Source organism: Acipenser ruthenus, chromosome 1 (genome assembly GCF_902713425.1).
Source record: "Acipenser ruthenus chromosome 1, fAciRut3.2 maternal haplotype, whole genome shotgun sequence".
Lineage (NCBI taxonomy): Eukaryota > Metazoa > Chordata > Actinopteri > Acipenseriformes > Acipenseridae > Acipenser > Acipenser ruthenus.
Window position 1 is genome coordinate 33,656,860 of NC_081189.1, and position 25,328 is coordinate 33,682,187.

The following is a 25,328-nucleotide window of genomic DNA, read 5'->3' on the forward strand; positions in this document are numbered from 1 at the left end:
TTCAGGTATTTATTCATTTATTTTGTATTGAGTACATGTCAAAAAAGAAAAATTATGTATGTTTAAAATAAAGTGATCATATTTTCCATGTGTTAACTACTTTATTATCAATACAAAAGTAGTAAGCATACATCTTTAACCAATGGGGAAACAGATCAGTTCCTCTTTTCCTATATTATCAATGATTGTATTCTATTTCTTAAATCTGGGCCATTGTTTTCTAAGAAGGTAAGCCCTTTTCCTCCACCACCTCGGGTGTCAATGGTTACTATATATTTTCATAGATTGAGTTCTGACCACCTGATTTGAAAGTGGTTATCACACAATCAAAAGGCTAGATCTTGGACCACATCAGTAGCAGACTGGCCATTTGGAGCACCGGGAGAACTCCCGGTGGGCCGGTGGGCAGGTGGGCCGCGGGCCTGATACAAATATATATATATATATATATATATATATATATATATATATATATACAGTACTGTGCAAAAGTTTTAGGCAGGTGTGAAAAAATGCTGTAAAGTAAAAATTCTTTCAAAAATAGACATGTTAATAGATTATATTTATCAATTAACTAAATGCAAAGTGAGTGAACAGAAGAAAAATCTAAATCAAATCCATATTTGGTGTGACCACCCTTTGCCTTCAAAATAGCATCAATTCTTCTAGGTACACTTGCACAGTCAGGGATTTTGTAGGCATATAGTCAGGTGTATGATTAAACAATTATACCAAACAGGTGCTAATGATCATCAATTCAATATGTAGGTTGAAACACAATCATTAACTGAAACAGAAACAGCTGTGTAGGAGGAATAAAACTGGGTGAGGAACAGCCAAACTCAGCTAACAAGGTGAGGTTGCTGAAGACAGTTTACTGTCAAAAGTCATACACCATGGCAAGACTGAGCACAGCAACAAGACACAAGGTATTTATACTGCATCAGCAAGGTCTCTCCCAGGCAGAAATTTCAAGGCAGACAGGGGTTTCCAGATGTGCTGTCCAAGCTCTTTTGAAGAAGCACAAAGAAACGGGCAACGTTGAGGACCGTAGACGCAGTGGTCGGCCAAGGAAACTTACTGCAGCAGATGAAAGACACATCATGCTTACTTCCCTTCGCAATCGGAAGATGTCCAGCAGTGCCATCAGCTCAGAATTGGCAGAAAACAGTGGGACCCTGGTACACCCATCTACTGTCCGGAGAAGTCTGGTCGGAAGTGGCCTTCATGGAAGACTTGCGGCCAAAAAGCCATACCTGCGACGTGGAAACAAGGCCAAGCGACTCAACTATGCACGAAAACACAGGAACTGGGGTGCAGAAAAATGGCAGCAGGTGCTCTGGACTGATGAGTCAAAATTTGAAATATTTGGCTGTAGCAGAAGGCAGTTTGTTCGCCGAAGGGCTGGAGAGCGGTACACGAATGAGTGTCTGCAGGCAACAGTGAAGCATAGTGGAGGTTCCTTGCAAGTTTGGGGCTGCATTTCTGCAAATGCAGTTGGGGATTTGGTCAGAATTAATGGTCTCCTCAATGCTGAGAAGTACAGGCAGATACTTATCCATCATGCAATACCATCAGGGAGGCATCTGATTGGCCCCAAATTTATTCTGCAGCATGACAACGACCCCAAACATACAGCGAAAGTCATTAAGAACTATCTTCAGCGTAAAGAAGAACAAGGAGTCCTGGAAGTGATGGTATGGCCCCCACAGAGCCCTGATCTCAACATCATCGAGTCTGTCTGGGATTACATGAAGAGAGAGAAGCAACTGAGGCTGCCTAAATCCACAGAAGAACTGTGGTTAGTTCTCCAAGATGTTTGGGCCAACCTACCTGCCGAGTTCCTTCAAAAACTGTGTGCAAGTGTACCTGGAAGAATTGATGCTGTTTTGAAGGCAAAGGGTGGTCACACCAAATATTGATTTGATGTAGATTTTTCTTCTGTTCACTCACTTTGCATTTTGTTAACTGATAAATATAATCTATTAACTTGTCTATTTTTGAAAGCATTCTTACTTTACAGCATTTTCACACCTGCCTAAAACTTTTGCACAGTACTGTATATATATATATATATATATATATATATATATATATATATATATCCCCCCCCCCCCCCCCCCCCCGGCCCCGGCCCTTTGGTCCATTCCTTCCTCTATGCACAACAGTGTATACTTGCAAGACGGATGACACACGCCTCACACCCTCACACCCAACCATGTGAAGTCGTTTTTTTTTGTTTACGGAATCTACTTTTCTCTCTATTGTCAATGTCGTAACATGTAATATGCCAATTTTATTTATGTTTTTCAAATAATGAATACATCGATATTGCGTTCTGAATAAACCAATTAATCATCATTACATTTATAAAGGCAGTATTAATTAATGTGCTTACGTTTCCATATAATATATACAAAAGCAGTAATCGTTAACTATTTGCGGTATGTAATGTATGTGAAAAAAAAGACAATCTGCAAGCATTGTTGGGAATGGTCTTGATGTCAGTGTATTTTAAAAATATTGCTTGATACTCTTTGATTAATATACTGCCCTCCGCTTCTTTGGAAACTGTTCAATTATCCGTTTGTTTCTATTGCAACAATACTGTTAGAACGGAACCCTATAAAAATGTACCACTGGATTTTGGAACAAGGTAAAATGGTATCTGTGAAAGTACAATTGTTTTGTATAATATATGTATCCTACACCATCAATGTACAATTCCCTGTGTTACAATAATGCAGTACAACCATAATAATAATAGTATAGCTACACTATAGAACCATGGTACATTTTTATAGGGGTATAGCTTCACACAATCTACATTTACTTAATCGTATTAAAGTAAGAATTATGTGTGTCATTCTCATCTTATTTACAATTTAAAATTGTCATGCTTACATGTCTGTATAGGTTATCCTAGGAAAACACAATAAAATATAGGAAGCTGAAGTTCAGGTAGTCACTCATATTATTTGCATCCCAGTTTTTGTTCTGTCCTTTAAGCTCATATGCCAATTGATTTATCAAAGTTGAATGATTATCCCTTTGTTTAAGTCCCTTTGGTCACATCATGTTGACCTGCTTTATGTCTGTGAGTATCCCACAAGGATCATCCCTTCTACAAGTGCAACCTGGCCCAACATCGATTTCTGTGTCACATATGCCAATGGAGTTTGTATGTCATAGCTAAATATCCCTGTGTCATGTTTTTACATATCCTAAATGAAATACAAACTGAAATTAGAATTTCAGTGTATATGTAAAATAAAAATACAGGCCTGCGTAAACCATTGTGCAATCAGTTTTTAATATATATATATATATATATATATATATAATATATATATATATATATATATAGACGTGCTCAAATTTGTTGGTACCCCTCCACAAAAAACGAAGAATGCACAATTTTCTCTGAAATAACTTGAAACTGACAAAAGTAATTGGCATCCACCATTGTTTATTCCATATTTAATAGAAATCAGACTTTGCTTTTGATTTTTTATTCAACATAATATTGTAAATAATAAAACAAATGAAAATGGCATGGACAAAAATGATGGGACCGCTAACCTAATATTTTGTTGCACAACCTTTAGAGGCAATCACTGCAATCAAACGTTTTCTGTAGCTCTTAATGAGACTTCTGCACCTGTTAACAGGTAGTTTGGCCCACTCTTCCTGAGCAAACTGCTCCAGCTGTCTCAGGTTTGATGGGTGCCTTCTCCAGACTGCAAGTTTCAGCTCTTTCCATAGATGTTCGATAGGATTCAGATCAGGACTCATAGAAGGCCACTTCAGAATAGTCCAATGTTTTGTTCTTATCCATTCTTGGGTGCTTTTAGCTGTGTATTTTGGGTCATTATCCTGTTGGAGGACCCATGCCCTGTGACTGAGACAGAGCTTTCTGACACTGGGCAGTACGTTTTGCTCCAGAATGCCTTGATAGTCTTGAGATTTCATTGTGCCCTGCACAGATTCAAGGCACCCTGTGCCAGGCGCAGCAAAGCAGCCCCAAAACAATAACCGAGCCTCCTCCATGTTTCACTGTAGGTATGGTGTTCTTTTCTTTGAAAGCTTCATTTTTTCGTCTGTGAACATAGAGCTGATGTGACTTGCCAAAAAGCTCCAGTTTTGACTCATCTGTCCAAAGGACATTCTCCCAGAAGGATTGTGGCTTGCCAATATGCATTTTAGCAAATTCCAGTCTGGCTTTTTTATGTTTTTCTTTCAGAAGTGGAGTCCTCCTGGGTCTTCTTCCACGGAGCCCACTTTCGCTCAAAAAGCGACGGATGGTGTGATCAGAAACTGACATACCTTCACCTTGGAGTTCAGCTTGTATCTCTTTGGCAGTTATCCTTGGTTCTTTTTCTACCATTCGGACTATCCTTCTGTTCAATCTGGGGTCGATTTTCCTCTTGCGGCCGCGCCCAGGGAGGTTGGCTACAGTTCCATGGACCTTAAACTTCTTAATAATATTTGCAACTGTTGTCACAGGAACATCAAGCTGCTTGGAGATGGTCTTGTAGCCTTTACCTTTACCATGATTGTCTATTATTTTCTTTCTGATCTCCTCAGACAACTCTCTCCTTTGCTTTCTCCGGTCCATGTTCAGTGTGGTGCACACAATGATACCAAACAGCACAGTGACTACTTTTCTCCATTTAAATAGGCTGCATGACTGATTACGAGATTGGAGACATGTGTGATACTAATTAAAGAAACTAATTAGTTTGAAATATCACTATAATCCAATTATTTATTATCTTTTCTAAGGGGTACCAACAAATGTGTCCAGGCCATTTTAGAATATCTTTGTAGAATAAGCAATAATTCATCTCTTTTCACAGCTTCTTTGCTTTATTCTATGACATACCAAAGGCATGCAAGTATACATGATAAAATAGCTTTTAATTTCATCACTTTTCAGGAGGAATGAAGCATTATTTCAATGAGCTGTAAGGGTACCAACAAATTTGAGCACGTCTGTATATATATATATATATATATATATATATATATATATTCTCCGGGTACTCCGGTTTCCTCCCACAGTCCAAAGACATGCTGTCCAGGTTGATTGGTCACTCTAAATTGCCCTCTGTGTGAGTGTGTGTATGTGTGGTGCCCTGCGATGGACTGGCATCCCGTCCAGGGTGTAGTCTCGCCTTGCGCCCTGTGTATGCCGGGTTAGGCTCCGGCTCACTGTGACCCTGTAAAGGAGTAAGCGGTTAATGATAATGGATGGATGGATGGATGTTAATTTGCAGCATGCACAAAGTGAATTAGATAAAGTGTATATTCACCCCTGGACATGTTCACATAGATATACCAGCATGTGGATTCATGTTTAGGGCTCTTAATGTTTCTAATGTATATAGATATGTTTAATTATCCATATATATATATATAGATATAAGTTTAATTATCCATAAGTAATATATATATATATATATATATATATATATATATATATATTACTCATGGATAATTAAATACAAAGGTGAATTTAACAAGTTAAACTTGTGTGTTACCTTGTGTGTCCTCTTCTGTCAAAATTTAAATGCAACTGTGCTTGCAACAACCGTGCATATGTTTCTCCTTCTCAAATGTGACGCCTTTCTTTTTGCGTCACTGTAGAGGTGGAGTTAGAGGCGGAGTTAAAGGGTGCCAGGCTTGGGGTGTGAGGCGTGTGTCGTCCGTCTTGCAAGTATACCCTTCTCGCGGCTGCAGCCCTTAACCGCCCCCCCCCCCCCCCCTTCCCTCACACACACACACTGACAGTGACTAGCCACGAGAAGTTGATATAGCTAGCTGTCAAGGGAAGGCTGCTTCAATTTTGGAAAACATCATGGAAAAGCAACACAGTAAAAAACGCAAAGGTGGGGCTGAAAAGTTAAGGGAGAAAAAAGTAAAGTTCCTTGTGTCAGATGCAGCCAAATGTAGGAAGTTAACCGACTTATTCGGTAGTAGTGCTGCTAGTAGTGCCAATGACAATGATAACAACGTGCATGTAGTAGTCCATGTCAAGGAGGATGCCACAGCCCCGGTTCAGACTAGAGTAGTAGCAGAAGAAGGAGACAGCGACAGCATAGCCGACGACGATTGTGAGTCTAGCACAAGCAAAGTCAGTGCAGCGGCTGCATCCGAAGCGGTAGGCAATGGGGAGCCAGGGCAGGGGGGGAGACAGATAACACAACATCAATATTGTGCTAGCTAACTAGGCTAACTAACTGTACCAGTAACATGATTCCAGCCAGGCAGTTTGTTGATTAATGTACATGCCAGCCATATCAGTCATTTCAAGCCCTATTCCTCAACTTTTGTTGAATAGGAACTACACCATATATGATATTTCATATTTTCATCATATTTTTACTATGTACTTGAGCTTGTGTCCTCAAAAGTGAGTACACCTCAGCAATTTATAACTATTTTACCAGAAAGGTGAGATTTTAATCTTTCTTGGAGTATGCACCATTACTAGTTATTGTGTATGGCCCTCTCATGATAAATAATTACTTTTGGGTATGTCTATTTAGGCAGAAATCTGCATTTGTACATTACATTCAACAGGTTAATGGTCGTTTGAAGCCCTACTATTTACATTAGTCAGTCCTTGACACAGCACAGCCACCTTTTATTAATTAAATTCTTGATGATTCAGCCTGACTATAAGCTATTGTTTCCACTATGTTGCTATATTTATAATCTGTATCTAAAACAACTATGAATTACAACTGAATTTTAGTGCTAAGCTACTTTTCTCCAGCCCCATTCATGCTATACAAATAAAGGTTTGTTATTATTATTCATTCATTCATTTGATCAAATGGTGGGGCGTTTTTGTATTTTGTCAAGATATTAGGCCTTTATAATTAATTAGTTTATTCATTAATTCATATCCAGGTTGAGGTTGATGATAGGCCCAGTTCAGCTGCAGTGGAAGAGAGAGTCAGGGAGAGCCAGGATGCCAGCCCAACTTTTGATTATTTCAAGAGACCCGTCAGATGACCTAAATGTGTTTTTTAGTTTCTACCCTCAACAGAAATCAAAAAACCCTGTGGTGCAGAAGGTTTTCAATTTTTAAAGATGGCACCAATCGAAAGTGGCTGTCATACAGTGAAGAAAGCCATGCTTTATACTGTTCGATTTGTATGGCATTTGCCAAGCCTATGAGTGGAATGACAGATTGGAAACGTATTCACCAAAGAGTAGAAGAGCATGAGAAGAGCAACATGCACAGAAGTAGTGCTGAGGCGTATGTTTTAAGGGCCTCCAAAGCAGATATTGAAAATCTGCTCAGTGCCAGTCAGATGTCTGCTCATAGAGTGCAGATTCACAAGAGGAGGCAATCATGACAATTCAGTATGTGTTCTGTAGAACTCTTATAACAGTGTACAGTGTGTGTGTTCTGTAGCACTCTGAAAATAGTACTGCATTAGTGTACAACAATAGCAGTGAAGCAGCTAGGTGGTGGTATTAGGGACTGGTGTGTGAACGTGCGTGTGTCGGCGGGGCGGGGGCGGTGGAGTATCCGAGGGCCGGTTGTGATGGGCCGGTCTGGGTCAAAGTCCAGGGCCGTTTTTTAGTCCCAGTCTGTCCCTGGACCACATTATTTTAGCCAATGATATCGCTTTAATAAAATCAGCTGTCTTTAATAGAGCAGTATATAAAATAAAATAGCAACATATATTTACAACAACATCTTTATTGGCTAAATCCTTACATTTTAATAAAGATCCAAAGCATCAAATTAGATAACAGTTTTATTCAAGTGGATGAGGTTGTCTACAAGTACACCAAATTAACCCTCTAGTTATAGCTGTTATGTGACAACTGATCTGCACATTCTTTATATAACGGTCCTGAATTTTAATAATAAGTTCTGTTCAGCTTCTCTTCAATTGAATCCGTTTTTTAGTGACAGGCTGTTCTGTAAATATGAGCCTCTGTGTTTCTTTTTTTTTTTCATCAAAACCATGTTGTGTTATCGCAGGATAATAGGATTTGGAATCCCAAAGAGAGCTTGTAATATTGTATAATGTAATAATTACATTACAAACATTACATATTACTTATAGCACAGTAATACTTCTATCAGAAAATTATTATAATGCACTTTGGTTAGGTGTAATTATTTATAAGAGTAAATAGGCAGGTTATACAGTAGGTGCTTCAATAATTCTTCATGACATGCTGAATCCAGCCCAGGTACTCTCTTGTCAGGCGAGTGTAAACTGAAGGCAGTTTTCCTTGGCATTTCCATGTTCCAAAAGAAGCAATTCCTCTGTATGTGTCTTCACAGAGGAGTGGTCCACCAGAATCACCCTAAAATACAACCGTGTTCCTTGCATTTACACATTTGTCTTATAGCAAACTTTAAAATGAACTCTTACTCTGAGGTCACAATTATGGTTATTAACACTTAAACTACACTGTAAGAAAAACAAATCTAGTTATTAACGAGTAATTATAACATTTTACCTAAATCATGCAAGTATTTGTGTGGTGTACTTACTGTGTAAAGTGTAACTCAACATAATGATCGTCTTTACTTCAAACACATTATAGTAGTTAAATGTAAAATGATAATGACTTGATTTAGGTCCATGCTATATCCCAGAATTCAAAGTGATAAGGTAAAATGTGGACAAGCTCATTAAAAAAAAACAAAAAAACAACCTATAAGTAATTATGTATGTATGTATTTTAAGACACTTACGTTACATATATCTTGTTTTCTCTTTTTGTTGCCCGCGCACAGCATGTTTTTTGTTATTTCTTGTCTCAGTTTGTGGTATTGGCTATTGCATGTTTTTTGGTCAACAATGGTAACATTCACTTCCCTCAGAACATCCGAGTGACCTTTTCCAGAAAGCTTTGTTGAACCCCAGCCTGCAACATGACATTTGGTGCCAGCTTTGAGGTCGGATGTCGAGGACGGTTGAGGAAGTTTAAGGATACCAACACGACTGTTTAACGTGACTTTCTGTTTCAGCTTGTAAGATAAAAAGGAGATAGCAAATATGAGTGTGATTATTTTAAAAAGCAGACCATGCACTTTATCCAGTGCAATCCAAATTTCAAAAAACACATTTCACCACAGAAATTCCATTAACCACCAGAGATTCCAAGAACAGAAAAGAAACTGAGTGGTGATCAATATTATTTCCACATACACAACATTTGCCAGACCAGGTGAAAAAATACCATTTGTTTCAGAAGCGGGAGAATGTCTGTAAATGTATACTAAACAGTATATTTTATTTAAAAACAAAAAAAAAACAATATAATTATATCTCCTTAGCATGTCATGTTAATTCTAGACCCAATCCACATGTATGGAAAATAAACACATGAACCGGAGCTGCACCTGAAGTGAACTGCTCCATACAGCAAAAACTATTGTATACAATTCCCATAATTCTATACTTATATGAGTTAAAGAACAGATACACATTTCTCAAAAGGGTGTCAAATGTATCTCCCTAAGCTCTCACTAGATGGCAGAATCAATCATGACATCAGTGGTTCCTTCCAGAGGATACAGTGGATTTACCAGGCAGGCTCACAAATGAATGGCTTTTGCATTTCAATTAGGTGTGTTTTTCACAATCGGTAAGAATCAGAAACTGTTTCTAAACCCTTTGGACATTTAGGGGTAGATGTACTAAAGTGTTGCGACTGTCGCAATAGTCGCAAACCAGTTCAAACGAGTCGGAAGTCTTGGGTGAAATGTACTAAACAAGCGCAATGCTATTGGCAACTTTTTAGGGAATGCTTTGCGGCAGCAGTTTTACTTTGCAGTTCAAGCTTAGATTAATATGTATTTATGGGTGTTCCTGCATAAATTTGCAAAAGGGGCAGAGAGTGCAAATGAGGGTTCTCAAATATTACAATGAGATGTAAGAAAGCTCCCGGCAATTGCGACACTTACAATTGCATGAATTTGTTTAGAACTTTTGCGGGCATTTCCCAGTCTGCATGTATAGACATTATCCTTCTGGCACCCTCTGCTGCAGCAAACCACAACTCAACTCCTGCTATTTATTTGAACAATGTTGCACGACTCTCGCAATGTATAATGCTAGAGATCTCGCTAAGAAGACGCAACAAATATTTAAATTCCTATATTGCGGCTCTATTCATTAACATATTTTCTCTTAGTACATACAACAAAATGTTTACTTTGCTAAGTGTCGCAACGAAAATGCAAATTGTGGTGTTTGCACTGAAGCATGTTTTTTACACAACATGAAGCATGTTTTTTACACTTCTGGTTGACCACACTCACTTCTAATTTGGCCATACCCATTTCCAAATCCAAACCTTGCACACCCCAAATATTTAGTATCATTTTCAAAGGCTCACATAAGAACATCAAGAACATACCTGAGGGGAAAAAAAAGGTTTAATGCACAATAAGATAAAGAGTTCTTGATCTGATTAAAAAGAAAAAATAGAGGCATTACACAAAACATTTTGCAAATGAAATGTCTTACCTTGATCATCATTATATCATTCACTTTAGCTGTACTGTTATATCCTCCATGGGGAAAAAACTTCTTGACTTCAATAACCTGGGCTTGGTTGGCTTTGCTTAAGCAATAAACCCCTAGGACAATCTGAACCTTTCTACCTTTCAGTAAGCTATGGCAAAAGAAGAACAGAGTGGGGTTGTCATTAGATATACAATATAAAGCAAGTCAAAACACGGCAGCAAATGTACCTTATATTAAAGTCATTATACCTGAGTTAGTATTCCTTATATATATATATATATATATATATATATATATATATATATATATATATATATATACTGTGTGTATATATATATACTGTGTATATATATATATATATATATATATATATATATATATATATATATATATATATATATATATATATATAATTTTTATTATTTATTTTTTAGCAGACGCCCTTATCCAGGGTGACTTACAAATGTTACAAGATATCACATTATTTCACATTATATACTGTGAGAGAGAGAGATAGATAGATATACAAGTCATGTAGTGATTAATTACTTGCCAATGACAGTGTGTTGTGGTCAATATCCAGTCATGAGCTATTAAAGCTCCCCCACACAAGTGCTCTCCGTCTCCCTGAACAGATACCATGAAGGGTCTGGAATCTGGGGCTACTTTCTTGCCTCCAATTATTGTCAGAGAAGCACCTAAAACAAAACAGAGAAAAATAGGTAAATGTTTATTGGTTATGATACCTACTTAACTATGATTCTAGGACATATGAGTTTAGAGAATACCAGGAATTAAGAAAAAGACATTTGCAGAAGTGCATATTAAGAGTAGCAGTCTCTTCTTGACTGAAAAGTGATTCATTTAGGACAATGTGTATTTATAAGAAATATAATAAAAAAATAAAAAACAGTGTGTCCTTTACTCTCCAGAAAATAATAATAAACCAAGTGTCTCAAGAGCAGATTGCTATACAGTCAGAAAAAGATAACAGTGGAATGGAATTTCTATACTGAGAATTGGAAGACAATGCTGGTTACCTATGCGTAAGATAAATGGGTTTTTTCTGATGTCATGAATCAGGCCATAACACTCACAGATGTTTCTGGTAGCAGTTTCAGTAAAAGGAAAGCGCTGTGTTCTCAAAGAAAACCACAATTGATGTACCTCTACCCTAGTCATAAAAACGTGTTTAACACTTCTGACAAATACAACGTTCTAATGATTGAACCCACATTTATTCAAACCACATCCCTTTAACTTGTCTATAAATATAAAGATGAATTAGAAAGGCTCACTCAAATAACCATGACAAAGGCTCTAGCATTAGGACTATGCATCTGTGCAGTTACTCTCCTGAGAATCCCAGGAGGTGAGTATTCTTTTTAGTCATTGATGGTAAAATGTAATATGTTTAGACTTTTGAGGCAATAATAATTAGTTTAGTAAAACGAGTAGAGTAATGCAACTACTACTGGACAAGTGAACAAATAACCTTTAATGAACACTTTGTTTTTATACAACTGGTAACATAAGGATACCACAACTGTAACCAAAGCAATTCCATGTTAAAAGTTTCACGACAGGATATAGTGCAGAGGACAGCATCCAGTACAATAACCATTGTTATGTAGGTTTGTGGAGTTCATAATCTATTATGCAATGTGTTAATGAAGTTGGATGGGTGTATGACAGTGTTTGAAATGTTCCCCCTCATGCACATTATCATAATGAAGAATCTTGACCTGTACATTGTATTCCTAAATTAAGACTTTTCTTTTATTGGCACAGATGTTTGTATGGAAATCATTGGAGGCAAAGAAGTGGCTAAGCATTCCAGACCCTATATGGCTCTTATAAAGAGGATGAATGTAGCAGTCTGTGGAGGAGCAGTAATCAAAGAGAAGTGGGTACTGACTGCTGCCCATTGTTATGAGTAAGTATACACAGTAGTGGGGGGTTGAGATAAATGGATTTCTGTACACAAAACATTATTCTAACTTTGTAGGTGTTGTAGGTGAATAAGGCAGTTGTCTAACATGTTTCATGAAACAGGCAGAACCAATTGGTCAAAGTCAAAATCTTGCCTACTATTCCTGTGTATAAGCAAAGTTAGTACAGTGTCTTCAATTAAGTGAATACCAACAGGCTTTGTGGCTTCAAAGTTTTTTTTTTAGTCTAAACTAATTATTGTAATATATGTTATTGGTTTAAGTGGGCTAATTGCAAAATTGTTTTGAAATTTTACTAAGAAACTCTGTTACACCATTTTTTTTATTACAAATAAAGCCATCATAAAACTAAACTGTAAAAATTACAGGAAGATGTTATTTTTCTTTCCTTTATTTAATTATTTACAAAAAGTTATTTATTTAAGACAGTGAAGAAATAGCTTTTCTGAATGTGGCCCTTACATTAGAAATGTTTGACAGCAGACAGCAAATTACATTAAACTATACATGTCGTGACGGACTCCCGGTCTCTCGAGTGGCGCATCCAGTAAAAGCGTGCAGGATGCGCCTTATAATCTCGATGTCGTCGGTTCGAGTCCATACTATTCCTTTGCCGACCAAGGACAGGAGCTCCCAGGGGGCGGTGCACAATTAACTAAGCGTCGCCCGGGGGGAGGGAGGATTAGGTCAACCAGGATGTCCTCGGATCACCGCGCACCAGCGACCCCTGTAGTCTGGCCAGGCACTTACGGGCTTGCCTGTAAACTGCCCATAACTGCGTTGTCCTCCGACGCTGTATCTCTGGGAGTATGCAGTGTGAAAAAAAAGCAGTCGGCTGACGGCACACCCTTCGGAGGACAGCGTGTGCTTGTCTTCGCCTTTCCCGAGTCAGCGCGGGGGTGGTAGCGGTGAGCTGAGCTAAACAAAAATAACTGGACACTATTAAATTGGGGAGAAACCGTTAAAAAAACAAACTGGTGACTACTAAATTTTTTTTTTTTTTAAATGACATGTTGTGTGCTTTATTTTAGTAAGAAGCTAACGGTTGTGCTGGGGGCCCATTCTTGTTCAAAGCTGGAACAAGACCAACAAACATTTAAAGTCAAGCAGCTAATTCCTCACTCCTGCTTTGACAATGAAACTGGAGTAAATGATCTTATGCTGCTTGAGGTATGTTTTGCTTCAATTTGTTTTATAGTCATTCTTTCCACTTACATAGTGTCCAACATTAAACAAATGCTCAGCTAATGTAGTTGATATGTTTACAATTCAGTACCTGTTTATACCAGTAACCTTCCAGAACTTCATCAGTAAATAATTTGGAGAACACTCAATTGCCATACAGTCTTTATATTGATCAACAGAATCCATTATCCAGAGAGGTATGCTTTTCATATGCTGTTCCACAATTAACAATAACCCAACTTGTATTACAGTTGGATAAAGCAGCCAAACTGAACAAGTTTGTCTCTAAACTCAAGCTGCCTGCAACATTCAAAGATGTCAAAGCAAAAAGCCAGTGTAGGGTAGCTGGATGGGGGACAACAAATCAAAAGAACAACACTGCTTCAGATATATTAATGGAGGTCAACGTCACTGTTTTCGACAGAAGAACTTGCAATGAGAAAAAATACTATAATTTCAAACCTGTGATAACAAACGAAATGCTTTGTGCTGGTGATAAGAGAGGCAAAAAAGATACTTGCCGGGTAAGACCATTTATTTACATCCCTTTTCACTTTCCTAACAGTCCATCAGGGGGCCCACAAGAAGTATTTTATCCAGATTGTTCCGTGAGAATGATTCCACTACCATTTCTATCTTTTTACTCAGGTTACAAACCAAGGAGATTAATATTATGCAATGAATAATTCATTCAGGTTGTATGGTGTAATAGACAGGATTTTACTTGAGAAGACAAACCATATGATATATTTAGCATAAATAAATAAATAAATAAATAAATAAATAAATAAATAAATACATAGAAATGCCATTGCCAATATTTTAAAGCCCCACTTTCAATTCTTACATAAGTATTATAACTAATAATAGTATGATATGTTATTCAAACTAATTGCACTGTTTTGCAGTACTAACCTTTTATTTTCTTGCAGGGCGATTCAGGTGGTCCACTTATATGCGATAATGAATTCAAAGCAATAACATCTTTTGGTCATAAAAGTGGATGTGGCAAAATACCTGGTGTCTACACTTTACTGACTACCAAGCATGTCCAGTGGATTAAAAAAATAACTGGGGGTGATGACTAAAAAATTCAAATATACTATTCTTTTTCTTCTTGTTAATATCAAATAAGATAACCCCTGTGTGAGATACAAGCAACTGGCAACTTGAATAAAATGTAACAATTCATGTTGATTTTTCTTCATTCTTTTTTTATTTTTTACTTTTAACAATAAGTAATAGTTTAAAATGACAGAACAAAGGTTTTTTTTGTTTGTTTGTTTGTTTTTTGACGTGTATGCTATTACTGGTAGCTTGTTTTGAATGCTCAGATCATTCAATCCAGTAATTCTGACCTTGGGGCTAAAATTGAATTTTCAAAATTCAGAAGTGGGCTACAGCAATTACTATACAAATATGTCTGACATCACTCAAAATTGGAGAGAGAGTAAGACAAAAACAGGGTCTGTGACACAAGTGTATATGTTTAATTGTGTTGGTTATTATTTCTTTATGTTTAATATACTTTAAGTTTTCAATAAACCTATACAATCTATTTTTTCTTTGTGTTCTTTTAACAGTTTGTACTGATGTGTAACTGAGATACATGAAGTAGTCTACACTGTTTGTTATATTAGTAAGTATGATGAAAGCATATTCAGTAACACCAGGAGATTTCCAGTCATAAAATGATATTATTTGTTTATTTAGCAAACGCCTTTATCCAAGGTGACTTACAGAGACTAGAGTGTGTGAACTATGCATCAGCTGCAGAGTCACTTACAATTACGTCTCACCCAAAAGACTGAGCACAAGGAGGTTAAGTGACTTGCTCAGGGTCACACAATGAGTCAGTGGCTGAGGTGGGATTTGAACCTCCTTGTTACAAGCCCTTTTCTTTAACCACTGGACCACACAGCCTCCTATATATCTCAGGGTGCATACATTAATACATCTTTGCTTAATTTGCAATGCACAGACACCCAGAATATATGCATGTTCATGTGTTTCCCCATCCAAAATTACAACATGGAGCTTGATTAAGGAATGAATAAAAGTGAATATATGTCAGTTTTATGTTTTACCAAGTTATAACCAAAAAAGTACTTCTTCCTGGTATTTAAATTTATTTTTTATTTGTATGACATACTTTTGTCGGTAGCTTTAGGAGTGCAAAGTAACCAACATTTGCTGCACACTTGCAGTATAAATCTTCATTTGGCAATGTAAAGTTAACTAGTACAAAGGGAAAAAGTAATTAATTTTCCATTACGGTTAGGCTTACTGTAACATACTAGTAAGTTTCATTGAAGCACTTTTTAAAGCTGCTCACAGACATTGGAGTCTCCCGAAACTAGCTTTAACAGGTTTACAAGGGGGAGCCCCTCATTACAAAGAACATGTCACATGCTGCTATTACAAGATAGCATTTCCCCTCACCGTGCTCATCCCATATCAAAGTAGCAGACCAGCAATATCATGCTAAATGTGCCCCTCACTAAATTCTTGCTCACCTCCACATATTCAAAAGGTTCCAATGTATCCAGGCCTGGATATACAGTATGTATGTTTCGCATAAAGACTTTTAGAGAGAGCTAGGAAAGTCACTTGCTGAAGGATAATGACCACACTACTTGTATTGACTAGTTTTCATTAAAGCCGATCGTTGGTAAAGGATGCATGTTTCCAGAAAACAGTTTTTTTTTGGTATGCAGTAATCTCACTTTGTAACTCCTAAAAAAAAAAAAAAAACCCTCTCGGGTATATTCTTTAGTATTATAGTATTATCATTGACAAATATATTATTTCCATTACTCTAGTGTTACATAAGTGATTTACTTATTATTCAAATGTTTGTATTTGCTGTCTTTTACATTCAAAAAGCATCTTCAGAGTACCCAAATGCATCAACCACTCGCAAAAGTCTTTGTGTGGTAGGTCACTTTTGAACCACTTCCTTTGAAGTTAGACACAGGTTTTTAAAAAGAGGTGCAGAACTACCTGTTACTTCAAACCAGCAACATGAAGCTCCTAACTGCACTCTCCATTCTTTTCTTGCTAATCCCAGGAGGTATGTTTATTTGAAATGCATTTTATGATAAAACTGTATAGGTCAATTTTACAATGCTAGCAGTTAGATTGGATGATGTCAGCAATCCAAGCCACTTCTTCATTGTTGATAGTTATTACTTATCATGTTACTTTCATATTATTTCTGTGTTCAGATGTGTGCATGGAAATCATTGGTGGGAATGAAGTGAAACCCCATTCAAGACCCTTTATGGCTTACCTGAAAGGGAAATACCTATGTGGTGGAGTTTTGATTAAACCAAACTGGGTACTGACTGCAGCACACTGTTTGGAGTAAGTATTCACAAAATACATGTGCATCAGTATATATTTAGCATGATTCTTGCAGGTTAAAAGCTTCCAATTACAATTCCATAGTTTGTCTTAGTTAAGATGCTTTGACTAGAAGCTTTTTTTCTAGGTGCCTGGCACAGATATGAAATGTAGACTGGGTCAGTTAAAGTGTATTCATATTAGTTAGCATCTAATACAGAGCAGTGTATTGCCAGACAGTACGACAGGCGATAGATTGTGTAATAATCCTGCAGTTCAGATTATAGACCAATGGAATCTGAAGAGTTTATAGGAGGTTAGGTAAAAGTTGCTGCTAAATCAAAGCAGTTATCATGTTCACTATGTAGAGCCTCACTGACACATTTAGCACATAAGAGTCCCCATTTTCTGAAGGAGGACCCTAAAAATGAGTTATATTAGAGAAATTGTACTTGCAAATGTTTATCAGTTGGTAAATATAGAATTAAAAGGTTTGATCATTTCACAGCAATGACTAGACAGCTGTGCATGTGTCTGTTTTATCAATGTGTACAACATGTTTCAATTTATGATCTATGTCTGTAAAATATATGGGTTTTTTTTTAATGAAGGAACAAAACAAATCAGGTTGTGGTTCTTGGTGCTCATTCACGTTTAAAGAAAGAAAAAGAACAGCAGACGTACAAAATCAAGAAAGCAGTTCCCCATCCTCGCTACAACAATAAGAACTTGGATAATGACATCATGCTACTCCAGGTACTTGTTTCAATAAATATTGGCCTTGTTTAGGGAAAAAAAAAATCATATTTTGCTAAGAGTAGAAAAAAAATAAATAATACATTTGTTTTCAATATTACAGCTGGATGGTAAAGCAAAGCTAAACACTTTTGTATCTATTCTCAAAATACCTACACGTGGAGATGATGTCAAAGCTGGTACCAAATGTGAAGTTACAGGATGGGGTTTAACTAAGAATAAAGGAAAAGCTTCGGACACACTCAGAGAAGTGACTGTCACTATTATAGACCGAAAAACATGCAGCGGCCCTGACTATTACAACAACGAAATACAAATAACAAAGAACAACCTTTGTGCTGGAGACAGCAAGGGTGGAAAGGATGCATGTCAGGTAAGTTCCATCATGCAGTTTGGACATGGCTATGGCAATTCAGGGAATTGCCAACAGGTGGCAATAATGAGTTCACTGCTTTTACTATTAGGGTTTAATATGCAAATGAGTGGTTCTTAGTTAAATGAAAGTTGTTGTGTTCTTTTCCTAAAGAAAATGGGAATTATGAATACATGAGGTTCAGATTACTAATGAAGGTTAATAGTCTTAAGCTTGGCCGCAGGTGTCTTTGTACTTCAATAAACTGCTGTGAAGTGGTTTACCTTTGCCGTAAAACAATGTCTGTGTTTTCATGCAGAACACACTATAATATTTTTTTAACAAAGGACAAAGGCAAAAGGAACATTTTAGATCATTATTTAACAGTATTAAACTAGGAAAATCAGAACAATACCCTGCTCTTCATTTAGCACTGCCATTTATTCATAATTGAGACTGTTAAGACATGTATTTACCTCTCGACTAAAGAGCTTGGTCTTTAGTTGAATGGTAAGGCGTTCGTCTTTGACCCATCTGGTTTGCAGTTCACGTCCAGCCCTTGCCTTTCCATTCAATTAATTGGGCTGAGAGGCCAATTCATTACATCATCCTTGTTAGAGGCCAATTCATTACAGCATCCAATTCATTACATCATTCTTGGATAATGACATCATACTACTTTAGGTACTTGTTCTAAGGAATATTGGCTCTGCTTTATGCTCTAGTTTTGGTGTGTATATAAAGGAAAACATGCATTGTAGGTGTCATTTCGATATTTTTATGCCTATTACTTTTAAGATGCCATACATTCTGAAACATAACACACAAAAAGTTTGGAGTAACACAGAGCCCAGAACCCTCAAAGTCCATGGGTGAGCAACGATTAAATAAGATAATAATAACCAACAATAAACACTACACTGCTCATTACAGAATTACATTGCAGGTTGCATAACATCAAACACACAAATATAATACAAATTCAGTGTAAAACAATAAAGGTATATGTGACAAAATGGCGCACTAATGCTTTTCTTTACCAAAATGCTATTTATTGAGATCCACTTGAATTACTTGGGATATATGTATCTGATATTTCAATGAAATGTCTTATCTTTTATTCTAGGGAGATTCCGGTGGACCATTACGATGCAATGGTATCTATAGAGGGATTGTTTCTAGTGGTATTAAATGTGGTCTCCCTAAAAGGCCAGGGATTTATATTCATCTCACAAACCAGTACCTTTCCTGGATTAAAAAAATTACAAAACGTTAATTCCACAAAGCTGTGGTTTTTTAAAAATACATCTTAAATGATAATTAAAAAAACATAATACCTTGCTTTCTCACATCTCCTTTTAAAAATTAGGCAAATAAAATGTAACGTTTTAAAACTTGAGTTCATTTCTGTTTGCATCACATATATTAATGTTTTTGTATGTTGCATACTCACTTCATACTCGTTCCATTTGTTTGCAATGAACATCATGTATCACGCTTGCTAAATTTCCAATAAAGACTTTTACAATTGCTCTTATCTAAGCAACAAACTTTTAATCTGAATTCAATGTGTTTGTCCCTTCTATTTATTTATTTAATTTTTTGCAGGAGAAACTTTACATATGTAGAAAAGTACAAGAAAGATTGTGATACAATTAGGGGACCCTACATTTTCAAACTCCTGCTTAAATATAACAAAATACTATGTTTGTTAACCTGCTCCTGATTTTGATTTCATTATACATGCATTTCTTCAATAAACATGTGAAAATGTTTACCCCAGACAAAGCATATGCACAGACTCTGCAACCTAAAGGTGCTAAAAAGAGCTTCTACATGCTCAATTGGATTGAGGTCTGGGGATTCTGGTGACTAGAGAAGATGCTTGCAGTCTCGGTCATGCTCCTAAAACTATTAGCGCTCAATTCTGGTACAGTGGACGGATGCATTATCATCTTGACCATCAGGGTACAAGTGCAGCATTGCTGGGTGGACTTCTCCATATTTGAGCTATACCATGTGTGCAAAAAAGCTTGAATCAAATCTCATTGGACCACATCATCTTCATCCAATCATCAGTAGTCCAATCTCTCATTTCCGCACACCACTGTAGCATATTTTCTTCTTTGTTTTAGCAACAGTGACTATGTTGTCGATCTGCTGCGTGGTTCTTCTCATGGTGCGGATAGAGATTGGTGTGGGATGCACTGCATTAAATGTTTTTGTTATTTGATCTATTATTTGACAGCGGTCAGATGTGCCAAGCCTCACAAATTGCTCCCACAGCATCATATCACATGACCAACCAAACTTGCATATCTAATTCAGGGAGATGCCAAATCCAATTGTGGACAGGTCCTAATAAAGTGGCCACAAGTCAGGCATCATAGGCAATATCATGCATTATGCAGATTAAGAAGTTCTCTTTTCAATTGGACAGCAACACTCCATCGACTACCTGCAGCACAAAAAGAATATTCAATTTGTTGAAGACATTTCTTAAAGAAATAAAGAAACCAATATTTGATCTTAGCTGGTGAAAATCTTGATTGGCTGTCCGCTATACGTTCAAATGTGAAGCATATAGCTAAACATGATTTAGTTGAGCTAAATCATGTTTGGAGAGGATCCGTGGTGTCCGTTATGTGTCGTCAGCTACATTAAGGCACATTTTGACAGGATGTAAGGTGGGTCTTAGCCAAGGACGGTTTACTTGGCGTCATGACCAGGTGTTGTGATGTTTGGCATTAGCATTGGAAGACAAACGCAGCATGACCAACAGGTTGCCACCAATGCCAGCAATATATGACACACGAAGAACGACATCCTCCGTCCAGGGGAGCAACAGCCAAGAAAAGGTATTAAAACCAAAACTCATCTAGGACAACTGGAAGCTGCTAGAGACTGGAAAATGCTGGCAGATGTTTGACAATGGCTTATTTTCCCACCTGAGATTGCCACCACTAACCTTAGACCTGATATTGTCTTGTGGTCTGGATCAGCACACCTTGTTCACCTGGTAGAGTTAACAGTGCCATGGGAGGATTCTGTGGATGATGCATTTGAAAGGAAGAAACTTCGGTACGCTCAACTAGCTGCTGAAGTGAAATAGCGAGGGTGGAGAGTCCAGGTTTACCCAGTGGAGGTGGGTTGTCAAGGATTTGTGGCACACTCCACACCCCGGTTTCTCAGAGACATTGGATTCAGTGGTCAAGAGTTGCGATGCATAGTGAAGAACTTATCTGAAGCAGCAGAGAGGAGTAGCAACTGGCTCTGGTTGAGACAAAAATATTCTGGTTGGGGACCTCAAGCACAGTAGGAATAAAAAAAAACGTTGATGTAAAGGAAGGTAAGTAAGCTGGGCTTAGCTGAGTGTGGGACAGAGGAGGGTGATGCTGGGACGCCAGAATCATTGTCGAACCCTCTTAAGATGTCGTGGGCTAGTTGACGAAACACCAAGGATGGAAGGTGCCCACTTGAAGACCCCAGAGAAGTACCTTACTCAGCTCAGTCCAGACGGTTGTCATGCTGATGCAATAGGGAGGCCGCACTGTGGTTGATCCCTGGAGCCAGCATTACACTTCAGCCATCAACACCAGGCAGAAGGATATCTACATCATCAGATGGAAGGAAACACAGATGGATCACTAGTTTACAGTAAAAGAAGATATGTCTTAGTTGGTGCTTATCTTGGCGAGAGCTGTCCAATATCAGGATGAAGCTTTAACACCTACTCTTATATAATGGAAATCATTTTTAGGCCTATTTACTAGGATTACCAACAGTGTTTTTTTGTTTTAAACTCTGAGGGCTGCTACTAGGCTGGGGATGTGCAACTACCACCCACCTCCTTGTTAATAAATTAAATATCAAGGAAATGCAAAATGTATTAAATTATTGGTGGAAAAAATGTACATGAGTGTCATGTTTCTTAAAAGCATGATATTGCAGCAATGTCTGTAAGGGACCAGTTATTGGGTATTGTGACAGAGTTTAGGTTTTATGACAGTTCCCAGTGCACATTCTCTTCTGACTCACACTCTACTCAGCCTAGAGTGCTGACTCAAATAGCCCAGCCCATGTGTGTGGTGGTGGTCTAGTGGGTTTCAGTATTAGTGACTTGGCGCTTAGTGTTTTCATTAAAAAAGCCCACCCATAGTAGAGTTTATTGAAAGTATTAGTTTTCCAAATCTGATTAATAAAATGTTCCAATCGTGACATCTCAAGTGTGTGGAAATCTAACCTTGACAGTGGCTGTGCTCATCTTCCATTTTCCAGCACTGCCCTACTTTTAATAATAGCATAAAGCATGCAGGGACTTTGAAATAGATGAGTCATAGAAAAGCAGCCATTAGTTACTGGTACTGAGAAGAAGAGTCGAAGCATGTAGGAGTTGTAATGGTACCTGGGAGTTAGAGTACCTGGGAGTTATAGGGCAAGAAATAGCAGAAAGTGCTCTTCTTTAGATAGGCAGGCGTAATTGCTACAAAATTTAAAAAATTAAAAATGTTTACCAGTGTTGGTAATACATATTAGTTAAGGTATATTGAACTAATGTAACAGCTGTCTAGGGGACAGCAATTAGCCAGGCCAGCCTTTTTCTAAACCTTAATATAATTGTACCAGGCCACACAGGCTTCTTTGATTCAGGTTGATTCATTATGTCCTCAAAGTACTGTATTCGGGAAATTGTGTTAAAGTGTTTATCATGTTAGCTTTAAAAATGATCATACAGAGATAAACTAGCAGTTTAGCCATACATGGTATCAAGCAATATCATCTTAAAAACCACATCTTTAGATTTGAAATGAAGAGCCAGAGTGCTATCTTCACTATTGCAATCATGAAGCTGCTACTTGCACTCTGCACTGCAGCCACATTTTGTTTCATCTTTACTCCTGCAGGTAAGCCTAATTGAGATACATTAATAAGGGTTATTAGACTAACTATATTACTGTGTCGACTTTAAAATTGTGTGTCATGTATAATGCATGGAATTGTGAGCTGATGTATAACTTTGTAACCTTGGTCAATGTAGGTGAATGCATGGACATAGTTGGAGGGGATGAAGTTATTCCCCATTCAAGACCTTTCATGGCCCATCTTAATGTTGAATGTGGTGGAGCATTGATTAAACCAGACTGGGTGCTGACTGCAGCACACTGCTTTACGTAAGTTTAGTCCATAACTTACAGTTTGCAATTTGCAGGCAAGCCTAGGCACTGAAGGAACTCAACTGCTTTTAATATGAAGATGCAGACACCTGCATGAATGTATAGCTTAGTAAATTAACAACCATATCTTCTAATAGTTGCTGTATACAGTGTGGATTCGGGAAAACAGTGCAGAATTGTCTGGAACCGGTTTCATAGAATGTTTAATATATATGCTCCATCAAAGTATTTTCAGGACTGACAGTTAATCAAGCTTGCATGTCATCACAAGCTTTACTGATCTCTTTGCATCTGAAAATGCTCTTCTCATAGCATGCCTGATGTAGGCTACAGTACTGTACTTAAGGTATGAATGAAACCGGTTCCACACGCCGTCAACAGAGAAACTGCATATCCACTTCCATAAACACATGAAGTTTTCTTCATTATAATTTGGTTATACACCTCATTTGCAGATTTATATGAGTGGATACCACATTTCTGCAATCATTCTGAGAGGTACTTACTCAAATATTGTTTTTTTAATATAATGCAGGCTAGCCAAAGTATACTCCAAGAATTGCACTCTTCATTCCAGGCACTAAATTGTTTCTTAATACTATTCAAAATATAGCACATTGTGTTCCATTGCACCATTTGGATTTACATCCTTGTGTTTGTTTTATTGGAGAGCAGTGGTCGTCTCGCCCAGGTGACCCTGGGAGCTCATTCACTTTCAAGTTATGAAGAAGAAAAGCAGACATTTCAAATCAAGAAAAAAGTGAAACACCCCCGATACAACAACAAAACTACGGATAATGACATCATGCTTTTACAGGTACTATTCATTAAAGTCATGTTAAGTGTGCTGGAAAATGCTTTACAGTGTTTGTATTTTGTGGTTTAAAGAAGCTGTCTTTGTATTTTCAGAAACTTAGCTTACTCTGTCTTATATATATGTTGTCTGTAAGCTATATTAAGTCTCACAGATTCCAAAAATAAATATATTAATAATCTCACTTTTTTCTTATTCAAAAAGCTGGAAGGTGAAGCAAAGCTGAACAAATTTGTATCTGTCCTTCAACTTCCTACCTCTGGAGAGGAAGTCAAAGCTGGTACAGGTTGCAGTGTTGCAGGATGGGGCTCCATGAAGTTCAACGGACAGTATGCCGACAAGCTCAGAGAAGTAAACATCACTGTCATAGACAGAGAACTTTGCAACAGCAATGACTATTATAGGAAGAGAATAACAAAAAACATGATGTGTGCTGGAGATAAAAACGGTGGAAAAGATGCATGTCAGGTAAGTGCTCCATCATGCTGTTTATATTCACAGGTGCAAATGTGTCTAGAGGAGGATGACACACCAGGGCTAATTCTACAGCATGCCTATTCTCTAATGGCATAAGTAAAGAAATATAGAAGCATATTCAAGATGTTTTTAGATGCAGGGACAACGCCAAAGATAATCATGTCTATGAACACATGTAGTTTCCTCCTTGACTTATTTGTTTTGATGATGTACAGCACGATAAGCATTTCTTTAAAAAAAAAAAAAAAAAAAAATAGTTCAAGAAGTGTATTTGTGTCACGGTTCAATTAATGTTCTTCTGTTGGTCCATGTAAACTGACACATTTTTTGGAATGGTTTAATCAAGTTAAATGTCCTTCGCTTTAAAAGCAAAAGGTTTTATACAATTAAAATAGTTATATTCATTCCACACTTTAAAATAGGGCCCAACAACAACATGTCACGCAAAACCTTTTTTTAATGTATGTTTTTGTTATTCTAGGGAGATTCAGGTGGCCCATTACTATGCAATGGTGTCTACAGAGGTATTGTTTCCTTTGGTGCAGAATGCGGACTTCCTAAAAAACCTGGGGTCTATACTCGTCTCACAGAGGAATATCTTGTATGGATTAAAAATGAAACAACATTTTAATTGAAGATGTGTTTCCTGTAAAACAAGCCAGAACTGATCTGCTTCAGTTAAAAGTTTGCTAGACTAACATCACATAGCCTATATGTTTTATGCTTTTGTTTCAGTATCATCATGTTATTTTATTAATA

The 25,328-nt window shown here is 37.3% G+C and overlaps 3 protein-coding genes across 3 annotated transcripts; all 3 read left to right on the top strand.

The window, feature by feature from the left end:
- Positions 1 to 11,766: 11,766 nt before the first annotated feature.
- LOC131740224 (granzyme A-like) lies at positions 11,767 to 15,203 on the top strand. The gene is made up of 5 exons (XM_059035822.1): positions 11,767 to 11,886; positions 12,306 to 12,450; positions 13,498 to 13,636; positions 13,903 to 14,175; positions 14,584 to 15,203. Exons 1-5 carry the CDS (start codon positions 11,823 to 11,825, stop codon positions 14,737 to 14,739), a joined length of 777 nt encoding a protein of 258 aa, XP_058891805.1. The 5' UTR covers positions 11,767 to 11,822; the 3' UTR covers positions 14,740 to 15,203.
- Positions 15,204 to 16,665: 1,462 nt separating this feature from the next.
- Positions 16,666 to 19,616, top strand: LOC131740225 (granzyme A-like). Its single transcript, XM_059035838.1, has 5 exons — positions 16,666 to 16,724; positions 16,879 to 17,017; positions 17,608 to 17,752; positions 17,856 to 18,125; positions 19,231 to 19,616. The coding sequence occupies exons 1-5, from the start codon at positions 16,676 to 16,678 to the stop codon at positions 19,378 to 19,380; spliced, it is 753 nt and encodes a 250-aa protein (XP_058891821.1). The 5' UTR covers positions 16,666 to 16,675; the 3' UTR covers positions 19,381 to 19,616.
- A 3,295-nt stretch (positions 19,617 to 22,911) lies between these two features.
- Positions 22,912 to 25,315, top strand: LOC131701752 (granzyme A-like). Its single transcript, XM_059001799.1, has 5 exons — positions 22,912 to 23,008; positions 23,143 to 23,275; positions 23,954 to 24,095; positions 24,297 to 24,560; positions 25,051 to 25,315. The coding sequence occupies exons 1-5, from the start codon at positions 22,912 to 22,914 to the stop codon at positions 25,198 to 25,200; spliced, it is 786 nt and encodes a 261-aa protein (XP_058857782.1). The 3' UTR covers positions 25,201 to 25,315.
- Positions 25,316 to 25,328: the final 13 nt, after the last annotated feature.

Coding starts and splice junctions, on each gene's coding strand:
- LOC131701752 (XM_059001799.1), top strand. CDS start 22,912: ATGAAGAGCCAGAGTGCTATCTTCACTATTGCAATCATGAAGCTGCTA. Junction 23,009..23,142: donor TTTCATCTTTACTCCTGCAG/GTAAGCCTAATT, acceptor TGGTCAATGTAG/GTGAATGCATGGACATAGTT. Junction 23,276..23,953: donor ACTGCAGCACACTGCTTTAC/GTAAGTTTAGTC, acceptor ATTGGAGAGCAG/TGGTCGTCTCGCCCAGGTGA.
- LOC131740224 (XM_059035822.1), top strand. CDS start 11,823: ATGACAAAGGCTCTAGCATTAGGACTATGCATCTGTGCAGTTACTCTC. Junction 11,887..12,305: donor TCTCCTGAGAATCCCAGGAG/GTGAGTATTCTT, acceptor TTATTGGCACAG/ATGTTTGTATGGAAATCATT. Junction 14,176..14,583: donor GCAAAAAAGATACTTGCCGG/GTAAGACCATTT, acceptor ATTTTCTTGCAG/GGCGATTCAGGTGGTCCACT.
- LOC131740225 (XM_059035838.1), top strand. CDS start 16,676: ATGAAGCTCCTAACTGCACTCTCCATTCTTTTCTTGCTAATCCCAGGA. Junction 17,753..17,855: donor ATGACATCATGCTACTCCAG/GTACTTGTTTCA, acceptor TCAATATTACAG/CTGGATGGTAAAGCAAAGCT. Junction 18,126..19,230: donor GTGGAAAGGATGCATGTCAG/GTAAGTTCCATC, acceptor CTTTTATTCTAG/GGAGATTCCGGTGGACCATT.